The sequence below is a fragment of the Sander vitreus genome, chromosome 3, assembly GCF_031162955.1.
Source record: "Sander vitreus isolate 19-12246 chromosome 3, sanVit1, whole genome shotgun sequence".
NCBI classification, from domain to species: Eukaryota; Metazoa; Chordata; class Actinopteri; order Perciformes; family Percidae; genus Sander; species Sander vitreus.
The window spans coordinates 1860624-1872577 of NC_135857.1; the positions used below are offsets into that span (position 1 = coordinate 1860624).

Consider the following 11954-nt stretch of genomic DNA (forward strand, 5'->3'; position numbering starts at 1 on the left):
AGAAAATACATTACATGTTTGTTTGACAGTATGTCTTAGTGGAGAAGAACACAGGCAAGGAGTGAATGAGACAGACATGAGGTTGGCGATGGCATCACGTAGAGATGAGACCAGTGATAACATCAGGTAGGAGTTCTATTAGACCACACAAAACTAAATGTCCAGTTCAAGCTCCGAGTCCTCCTCACATTCGTTTCATTTTGCATTTTAACGTTAGTGTTGCTTACAGATGAAGTGTGATTACTTCTAATGCCAAATCGAAATAATTTAACATGTTTTGTTATATGCTATTAGGCTAATCTTGCCATTGCGAATGAAAATTGCATTTCTGTATCAAAACCCGGCACATGTGGGAAATATAACAATTAGACTATGTCTGACAGCGGGGACGTACAGAACACAAATTTAAACATCCGCAACGCATATGCTTGAATGCCATCAATGATGATTTATTTATTGTAATGAAAATAAAGTACATTTATATATTTATATATACCATACCAACCCTACAGTGGCTGATATACTTTAAACTAAACCTTTATTATTTAAACCCCATACATGATGATGTCTGGCACACTTATTTATTTACTTGTTGTTGTTTTGTTTGGTCCCCCTACAAGTTGTCTCATTCAACCTGTAGGGGGACCGAAGAGGGAAAAGTTACATAGTATGCCTTTAACTGTCATGTGACCGGTCGTCGCGTGACTGGCTTGCGGTTGCCATAATTTCATAGTATACCATATATGAATTGTTGTGTTTTCGTACGAAATCATACAAACTCGTACATGAGAATGGGTTGAAACTATACAAAGACCCAGATGGCAGATTCGCACCATGCACATTGCTGTGAGGTGACAGAACTAGTCACTGAACCAAATTTTCATGATATTAATTATTATCATACTTCAAGAGGTACAGGAGAAAGACCACAGAAAGTAATTAGAGGGTCAAATCAATTATTAAAGCAACTCAAGGGTCCATCATGTCCATTTCTCTTGGGTAAGATGATAAGTCTTTTCCTAATGTCCTAACAGCTGTGTGCTGGTTCCCAAAGGTCTGATGTGACCACTCCAGTGCTCTGTTTCAATCAGTCATTTTCTTCTGGGAAATTTAAACAAATATGAAAAGGCTGTTTAATATGTTATACATTTTTTATGTATTTGAAGGTACAGTACATTAGAACTGTGGCTTTTTTAATAAACGTACCGATTTTTTTTTAATCTGCCTTTCAGGTCTTCCGTAGAAAGGAGAGAAAAAAAACACAGAGCAAAGACTATGTTGTGATACTTCAACCGTGAACTTAACTTATTCAAATGTTTTATATATGAACACATTTAGGGATTAAAGTTATGCAATCAAATGTTGCAATGTCGCAAGCAGCCTCAGATGTTCCAGCCTCCCTTGGGTGTTATTAGACAACATCCTTCATTAGCAAACAACAAGGAATCTCATTATCACCTGGAGGTTTACTAATTGTCCAGGGATTAATTACAATGTGAGACAGTAATAATAATAATACACATTTTAATTATATCTCAAAGGGGCTCATTAATAAATGTGTTTTGACAAAGTAATGAGGCATTGAGCTGATGTAACTCTGCCAATTTGTAGTGTATCATAGTTACATAATACTGCTACAGTAGCCCTTTAGCTGAAAAGATGGATAAGATCATGTTTAGTATTTCTGTTGTAGTCTTTCTATCACGTCTTCGGATGAAAGGTGCTTATTAAAAAAGGGAAGCACCTGTTGTGATCGACAGCACTGATCATCAAAAAAATGTGTATCATAAACTTCATATTGCAAAATGAAACTTATTCTTTATCGTATATGTCAACAACATCACACCGGTTTAAAAAAAAAAATCACTTCATTGGCTCCCATTCCGTCTTAAACGTCTTACACATTGTCTTTTTTTAACTCACTTTTAAAAACTCACCATTTTAGACTAGACTAGACTTTTTATTGACTTTACCATAATATTTGATTAACTGTTTACTTATTGTCTTTTTTAATTGTATGTAAAGTGCTTTGTAACTTGTTTTTCCAATACTAGAAGGTGGAGTTGAAACACTGCTGACCACTGATTGGTCAGAGAGAATCATCACTAGCGCACCATGGAACATCCTGAGGAAACCCGCCCTTTTTCAATAGCTCAGCTACCTTCAATAGCGGCCGCAATTTTTTAACTCACTCGACCCAGATTTTAAAAATGGTAGCCCATAAAAACCATTGTGTGGTCAACTGACATAGTGACATTCCTCTGTTTGGTTGCCGATGAAAGGATCCAGCAAGAGCCACGATCGCTATGACAATTGCTAAGAACCCTGCATACATTGACAAGGTAGCCTACCATCTGCAGTGGAGAACAAAAAAGAGAAAAGCACCTGGTACCAAAAGTGGGTTGAGTTGAGTAGAGTTGAGTTGAGCTGAAACATGCAGTGGAAATGAGGCAGTTGCTGCCCCAAGACTCTGGAACAAGTTTATTTGTTTCTTACATCTATAGCCTGTTCCTTATGCTGCAAACATACATCACATTTCATCTTATCAATTTGCTGGAAATAAATTCAGTTATTTGAAGGCAGCTCTACAGTAAAACCTTTCAAACCAACACTGACTAGCCACATCAATCCATAACTTTAGTTCCTTCTGCTGTAGTACCATAACTTAAATGTAGTTTAGTAATTTGAGGACACACTTTTAGTAATATTTTGGGCATAAAATGTACTTTGTATAATAAATACATTTGACCAGAGGGCCACTCAGAGAGCGCAGACCTCCACAAAGGCATACAGTCCAGCCTTTTATCATATTCAAATCTGCAACTGCAACCACTATATATGTCTGGATATATTTCCAAAACTATTAGAACCAGCAGTCAGGACCACTCTTAAAGTTATGTTGCAACCACTATTTAACTTATTTTATAATGCACAATTTGAGGGTGACGCTGTGTAAGATAAATCTCATAATTTATCACAAACTCGACGTTTAAACGTTGCTCTTCAATGTGTCTGTGGCATTCTGGGTCACAGCTGCATATCTAATGGAGACGGACAAAATACACAGAGCTACCTTTGAAGCCGTAGCCCCACAAAGTAGAAAAGTCACGCCACTCTATGAGAGGCCGTATAGGAAATAATTCATACTTCTGTCTTATACACACTATCATAATCTTGCATATACACCACTTCTTGGTTCCTTTGTGTATGTTTGAGTGTGAATGTGGTTTCTATAAAAGAGAGGAACAAAATACAAATGTATAAAGGAAATATATTAATACACTCATTCCTTCTTACGCACTAAGAGACATTACCAAACATAAAATAAACAATAGTCAGCATATGGCTACATATCTCTTAAACTCCAATAATGTAAGCAGAGAAAAGGGATTCAAACACTTATTATATGGGATTCTCATAGATTTTCTACTATCCGTTAAGGTACTGCTAACGTAGACAGCACTTCCTGTTGTCTATGATACACTTAAAAGCCTCCAACTAAACTGAACGGCTTGATGCTTTTATTGTGAAAGCCCTGGACCAGATGCTATGTTCCGTTCAAGCTAGCAAAGTCTCGATAGAGAAGCCTCAATAACGGTACAGATAACACTATTTAACACCACCATTTAACACTTATTTTACTCAACCACAAGTACTGAGCAATCCTAACAACAAGTATAAAAAGTATACACATGTTTAAATACAATGTTACATATTTTGACCCGACGTACTGAGTCGGGTGAGCCGAAGCTTGTATGAACGTGGCTATAATTAGCACAGTGGTCGTGTATATGAGAGAGTATAGTAGTGTGTGTGTGAGAGTATAGCATTGTATGTGAGAGTATAGTAGTATATGTGAGAGAGTATAGTAGTGTATGTGAGAGAGAGTATAGTAGTATATGTGAGAGAGTATAGTAGTGTATGTGAGAGAGAGTATAGTAGTATATGTGAGAGAGTATAGTAGTGTATGTGTGAGAGTATAGTAGTGTATTTGAGAGAGTATAGTAGTGTATGTGTGAGAGTATAGTAGTGTATGTGTGAGAGTAGAGTAGTGTATGTGAGAGAGAGTATAGTAGTATGTGTGAGAGAGTATAGTAGTGTATGTGAGAGAGAGTATAGTAGTATATGTGAGAGAGTATAGTAGTGTATGTGAGAGAGAGTATAATAGTGTATGTGTGAGAGTAGAGTAGTGTATGTGAGAGAGAGTATAGTAGTGTATGTGTGAGAGTAGAGTAGTGTATGTGAGAGAGAGTATAGTAGTGTATGTGTGAGAGTAGAGTAGTGTATGTGAGAGAAAGTATAGTAGTGTATGTGTGAGAGTAGAGTAGTGTATGTGTGAGAGAGTATAGTAGTGTATGTGAGAGAGAGTATAGTAGTATATGTGAGAGAGTATAGTAGTGTATGTGAGAGAGAGTATAGTAGTTTATGTGTGAGAGTAGAGTAGTGTATGTGAGAGAGAGTATAGTAGTTTATGTGTGAGAGTAGAGTAGTGTATGTGAGAGAGAGTATAGTAGTGTATGTGTGAGAGTAGAGTAGTGTATGTGAGAGAGAGTATAGTAGTATATGTGAGAGAGTATAGTAGTGTATGTGAGAGAGAGTATAGTAGTGTATGTGAGAGAGAATAGTAGTGTATGTGTGAGAGTATAGTAGTGTATTTGAGAGAGTATAGTAGTTTATGTGTGAGAGTAGAGTAGTGTATGTGAGAGAGAATAGTAGTGTATGTGTGAGAGTATAGTAGTGTATTTGAGAGAGTATAGTAGTTTATGTGTGAGAGTAGAGTAGTGTATGTGAGAGAGCATATAGTTGGGTATGTGAGAGAGAAAGTATAGTTGTGTGTGATTGATTGTATAGTTGTATGTGAGAGAGTATAGAAGTGTGTGTGAGAGAGTATAGTTGAAGTTGGTTTGATCAATCAGGAAGACAGTTTAAATTCTCACTTCCTCATTGGCTAAAGGGGCCATTTTAAATGATCATTATCTGCAGAAACTTTAAGGACAAAAACTACCTTGTTGTACGAAACAATGTATTCTTATCTTATTTAGTTTCTTTTTCAAGGTCAGTTTTTGTTTGTGGAAGTAAATGGTAATGAGGAAAACATTGCTTGCATCTTTTTCACTGATACACTGTTCAGAGAATTACGAGGGAAACTGACAATTTGGGACATGACAGTGTCATTTTGGAAAGATTAATTTCTGAGCTCAATGGTTATACTCGGACAATCTCTTTCTCTCGATTAATAAGCAGTTTGAAGAGGATGACAATCAGGGAAGCTTTGGTGTAGACCTGAAGATCTTTGTCTGAACCCAGGATACCCCCAAGTTGCAAGGGTCCCTCTTGCTCTGAAAAAGAAATACACCAAAGAACACCAAAAAAGACATTAAACCTAGCATATAGAAAACTTTTAAAAAGGAGGGAAAGACAAAGACAGACAGAAGGGCATATGAAAAGATTTTTATTCCATAACTAGCAATAATACTTACCCTAACATCCAGCAGGTAGTCCCTCCAAAATGCAACCACACATTATTCTGCCCTTCTTTTGTTGCTGCCCACTGCTGACAGTCGAGTTTCAAAGAGCTGTTCTAGTACATCAGCTGTGAGTGGGGATGGCTCGGGACAAACCAGCGGTCTGAAAGCATCTGGGTGCATTCTTATTGCATCAAGAATACCAAGGGTCTTCATCCCCTCCCGGAATCTGTAAAAATGTATCATGAGAAGATACAAATATCTGTTTTCAGATTGGATAAATGATCACACAGCACATGAGAGGGATGACTTACAAGACAGTTCAGTGTTTTTGATTATGCAAAAAGGCCTTGTCATTGACAACTATCTAAAACGTGATGTTCTTTAAGTTATTTTATATGATACATGCAAGCCTTTATTCAGAGTGTTTGTAAGGTGGTACACTGGCTTTTAAAAATATATGTTGAAATCTTTAATTATTCTTAACCCTTGTAAGGTGTTCGGGTCTGTGGGACCCGTTTTCAATGTTTGCTAAAAGAGAAATTATGCTATTTATTATTTCTTCTAACTCAAACTCACTGGCCTTGGCTCATTTTCTGTGAAGAACATACAAAATAAATTATTTTCAATGACTGCACACGGTACAACCCCCCCCCTACACATAACTATTACACATGAGGTGTTCGGGTCTACTGGACCCGAGTGTAATTATTACAGTGTAATAATTGTAGGTGCTATGAAACTTAATTGTGTCCTCTTCCTAATTGGGCCTGCTGTGTGTGTGTTTGTGTGTGTGTGTCTGCGTCTCTTTGTGTGTCTGTTTGTCTGTATGTGTGCGTGTCTGCGTGTAGGTGCTATGAAACTATGTTGTCTTTCTGTACCTGCTATTCCCACACAAAGTTACAAAATTGTTACATTTCAAGTACTTTTACCTGTTCTGATTAAGTTTTAAGACATAAGCACCAATAATGATCAAAAATCTTGTTTCTATTTTTTTTTTACCTTTTTTTAACATTTCCCTGTTTACTCACAAAAAAACAAATATGATCATATGATCTCACAGGAGTAAATGGCAACTATGAACCATAAATGAAGTATATATCATTGGTTATTGAGCTAAAGTAAACCTCTGTTAAGTATTTTTACATTAATTGTTATGGCTGTATTGATTTAAAAGCCTAATAATGTGGTTGGCTGTGTAACAAAAATATGAATACCACACAAGGGTTAATTATGTTTGCTAAAAAATGGAGTTAGACAAACCTTTGAAGTGCTCCACTGACTCATGACCCACCTGAAACATGAGGATTACTCCACCAGGTGTCCTTAGACACCCAGCACTGGCCAGATAATCTGTAATAATCATCGTATAGTATGAACAACACAAGATTAGATATGTTAATGTGATGATGAAATTAGGTGATGCATGAATTTATATGAATGACATCTATTATTTAACTCCTTCAGTCCCAGTAGTATACTGAGCACTGACCGCCTGGTGGAAACATTCATATAAAAGTCAGAAACTAATCACACAAACTAAAGTGCAGATTGCAGAAATATAAAAACAAATGTGGCTTTACCACACTTAGTAGTATTTAGATTATTATTTACTGTAATACACATATGTAAACATGTGGATTGCACTTTTTAATATTAATAATAATAATAATAATAATAATAATAATAAATTTTATTTATATAGCGCTTTTCATGGTACTCAAAGACACACACAGATAGGCATCGTCACCCAGTCAGATGATTGCAACTCAGCTAGCTAGCCAGCCGATGCTAGAGCTTTCTCATGTAACGCTATCTTTGCTGTAAACACCCTACTCTGATGTCTCCTTACCCAAAGATAGGCAAAATCCAATAAATGCAGAAGTACACTGTAATAAGCTGCGCATTGAATAGTAAATTACAATGTGTTTGAAATTGAATAACAGGAGCGCAGCAATGGGTACTATAACTACCAATATGCTTCCATAACTGCTGCTGCTAGCTGCTAGCTTTTTCTCCTAGTGAAAGTCAAATGTATTTGTACAGTAAAATATCAATAGGTTATGAAAGGTTAAAGGTTAATATAAAAGGGTCCTTGGCTATTTTTTAATCAACTTACCTCTTCTTGGATTTCGACGACGATCCACCGAAATGCTGTCTCGTCTGGTACAAGGTTATAATCGTTAACGAAAATGAACGAAATAACGAAAACTAGGTGGGAAAAAACATTTTCGTTAACTGAAATAAAAATAAAAACGAGGCATTACAAAAAAAACGATAACTAAACGAAAACTGTAATTAACTAAAATAAAATAAAATTATCGAGTAAATGTCCTTAGTTTTCGTCTTTGTCGATCTTTCATAGAGCAAATAACTCCGACCATGACATTTCCCGTAGACGTGTATAGTTTCCGACTGGGAACCCAGATATTCCGACATTCCACGTCAAATTGAACACAACATGTCCGTGGCTCCGTTCCTCTCGCCTGGCATCATAGCGGTACTGAAAGTCAGAAGAAAGCAGCAGTCCTATTTGATTATGACTGTATCAGAGAAAGTGCCTTGCAGTGGAAGGTGGTAAAATATGTGGTCAATTTAATACAGGGAAAAATCCCATGAATTTGAAAGTACATTTGAGAAGCGCACACAAGCTAGGAGGCTAACCTAGCTTACCTTAACAAGGTAAAGGAGAACGCAAAGCCCCCTCCCCTGAAACAGAAGCTAACCCCGGTACAGGGCATGGATGTATGGGTACAGGGCATGGATGTATGGGTACAGGGCATGGATGTATGGATACAGGGCATGGATGTATGGGTACAGGGCATGGATGTATGGGTACAGGGCATGGATGTATGGGTACAGGGCATGGATGTATGGATACAGGGCATGGATGTATGGGTACAGGGCATGGATGTATGGGTACAGGGCATGGATGTATGGGTACAGGGCCAGGCAGCATGACAGAGACAACCGCAGGACAGAGAACACTACAGGCGGGGTTTCATCGGCGACCTGATAGCTGCTGGTTAGTACATACGCAGGAACACCAAAAACGGGAGGAAGCGTGGGTAAATATGTGGATTGATACATCATTGATCATTGATACTGGGATGTCTACACAACTGTGTGACTCGATTGACTTCAAAAAGTTCGCCACTTTACTCGAAGCAAAGTAGAAAACACCTGTTCATGTCTTCTTTAGTCTGTTGGCTATTTAGGTTTTTTTCCTGGAACACGTCACTTACACATTTTGCACTTACTGCGTCTTGTGTAGACTGTTTACATATTTATGACCATATGTAGGCTACATTTTATGTACTGGTGTTATTGTTGAATACATTGTGAATACATATTTCTAAAATTGTATGATGTTTTTGTTGAGTTATTATTACACAATATTTTTTGATCTTTTTGAATCCCCCGACAAATAACCCATATTACAAAAAAGACTAAAACTAAGACTAAAACAAATAAAACCTAAACTAAAACTAAGCATTTTCAAAAAATAAAAACTAAACTAAACTAGCAAACCCACTTTAAAAACTAATTAAAACTAAACTGAATTTGAAAACAAAAAGTCAAAACGAAATAAAAATAAAAACTAATGAAAAATGCAAAACTATAATAACCTTGGTCTGGTAACGGGGTCCTCCGTGTTCCATTGAGCTAGCTAGAAGTAGTAGCGCTAGCGCTGGAGCCAGGTCTGACTGGATTTGCAGTTCCACCCCTGAATAATCTCTGCATCTCCGAATCAGTTGGACTTGATTTAATTGTTGAGACATCGTTGACAATAGCTCACCATTTCCTAAAATATTATCTAGAAGACCCACAGCTTCAGTTAGCCTCTCTGTGTCCATTACAGCGCCACTTCAGCCAAACTGTTATAATGACAGTGCAGGATTTAGACCGTCAAATACCGCTTCTTCTTTGTCAACCAATCAGGAGCTGACTAATCAAACTCCCTTCCGTTTCAATCAAACTCTCTCACACACACACACACACACACACACACACACACACACACACACACTACTATTCTCTCACACACACACTACTATTCTCTCTCACATACACTACTATACTCTCTCACATACACTACTATTCTCTCTCACACACACTACTATTCTCTCTCACACACACTACTATTCTCTCTCACATACACTACTATACTCTCTCACATACACTACTATACTCTCTCACATACACTACTATACTCTCTGACATACACTACTATATTCTCTCACACACTACTATACTCGCTCACACACTACTATTCTCTCTCACATACACTACTATACTCTCTCACACACTACTATACTCTCTTACATATACTACTATACTCACATACACTACTATACTCTCTCACACACTACTATACTCTCTCTCACATACACTACTACTCTCTCTCACATACACTACTATTCTCTCTCACACACTACTATACTCTCTTACATACTACTATACTCACATACACTACTATACTCTCTCACATATACTACTATACTCTCTCACACACTACTATACTCTCTCTCACATACACTACTATACTCTCTGACATACACTACTATATTCTCTCACACACTACTATACTCGCTCACACACTACTATACTCTCTCACACCACTATTCTCTCTCACATACACTACTATCCCTATTCTCTCTCACACACTACTATACTCTCACACACACTACTATTCTCTCTCACATACACTACTATTCTCTCTCACACACACTACTATACTCTCTCACACACTACTATACTCTCTCACATATACTATTATACTCTCTCACATACACTACTATACTCTCTCACATACACTACTATTCTCTCTCACATACACTACTATACTCTCTCACATACACTACTATTCTCTATTCTCTCTCACACACTACTATACTCTCTCACATACACTACTATTCTCTCTCACATACACTACTATTCTCTCTCACATACACTACTATTCTCTCTCACATACACTACTATTCTCTCTCACATACACTACTATTCTCTCTCACATACACTACTATTCTCTCTCACATACACTACTATTCTCTCTCACATACACTACTATATTCTCTCGCATAAAGAACTATAAGTTCTCACATATTCAACTATATACTCTCTCACACACTACTATACTCTCTCACATACACTACTATACTCTCTCACATACACTACTATACTCTCTCACATACACTACTATTCTCTCTCACATACATTACTATACTCACACACACACTACTATACTTTCTCACATATACAACTATACCCTCTCATACATAGGTTTACAAAGGTATCTCACAACTTCATACTTCAACAGAAATCCTGATATTATTTATCTTTCCAAAGCTAATGACAATCCCAGAGGCAAAAGGTGAAGTAAACAAGTTATGGTTACAATGGTAATAATAAATAAGGCAGAATGGGCAGGGCAGTTCTCAACACTTCATGCAGCACTTCATGTTGCATTGACATGTTTAACTTGTTACTGCTTCAGACCAATTTCCAATACTGTTTTTCTTCATACTGATCTACAGTAAGTGGAGAAAAATAATGGAGAACGAATCTTTTGGGTTCAGGTCTGAGTTAACCCTCAACCCATTTGTTATTCCACCTGGAGGAAAGTATCCTATATTTTTTCTTGGTCTTGCGATTTATTTTTTTGTCATTTTTTGCAACCTGATCTTGTTGACTTTGATCATTCTGAAAAGGAACCTTCACAAACCAATGTATTTCATCCTGTTTAGTCTTCCCCTCAATGATCTGATAGGCATAACTGCAATGCTACCAAAGGTTATTTCAGACATTGTTACAGAAACAAATAATGTTTACTATCCTCTCTGTGTTTTGCAAGCATTCTTGCTCCACATGTATGGCGGTGGAGTTTTGTTTATACTTGCAGCAATGTCTTTTGATCGTTATGTTGCCATTTGCATGCCGTTACGCTACAGCTCTGTTATGACCCCCAGATTTGTTATTTGCATTATCTCTCTAGTTTGGGGTCTTGACTTTGTCTTGATTGTATCATTGTTCTCTTTACAGACAAGGCTTCCCAGGTGCAATTCTCTGATTATGAATGTATTCTGTGATAACCCATCTCTACTGAAGCTCACATGTGAAAACACAACAGTCAATAATATCATAGGATTATTTAACACAGCTGTAATACAAGCTGTAAGTGTGTCTATTCAGGCTTTTTCCTATGTGAAGATTCTGATCACATGTGTGTTTACAAGGAGGTCTGAAGCAAAGACGAAAGCTGTCAATACGTGTGTTGCCCAGTTGCTTATTTTAATCATATTTGAAATTGTGGGAACTTTCACAATCTTATCTCATAGGTTCAAAAATGTCTCAGTTGACTTGCAAAGGATAATGGGCATGCTAATATTTATTGTACCTCCACTTCTGAATCCAATTGTATATGGGCTGTATACAAATGAAATACGAAACACTCTCCTGATTGTCTTAAAAAATAGAGCATTCGTCTAG

The 11954-nt window shown here is 37.1% G+C and overlaps 1 protein-coding gene across 1 annotated transcript; it reads left to right on the plus strand.

The window, feature by feature from the left end:
• Window positions 1-11018: 11018 nt before the first annotated feature.
• On the plus strand, window positions 11019-11954 carry LOC144513645 (olfactory receptor 52B2-like). Its single transcript, XM_078244811.1, has one exon. It carries the CDS (start codon window positions 11019-11021, stop codon window positions 11952-11954), a length of 936 nt encoding a protein of 311 aa, XP_078100937.1.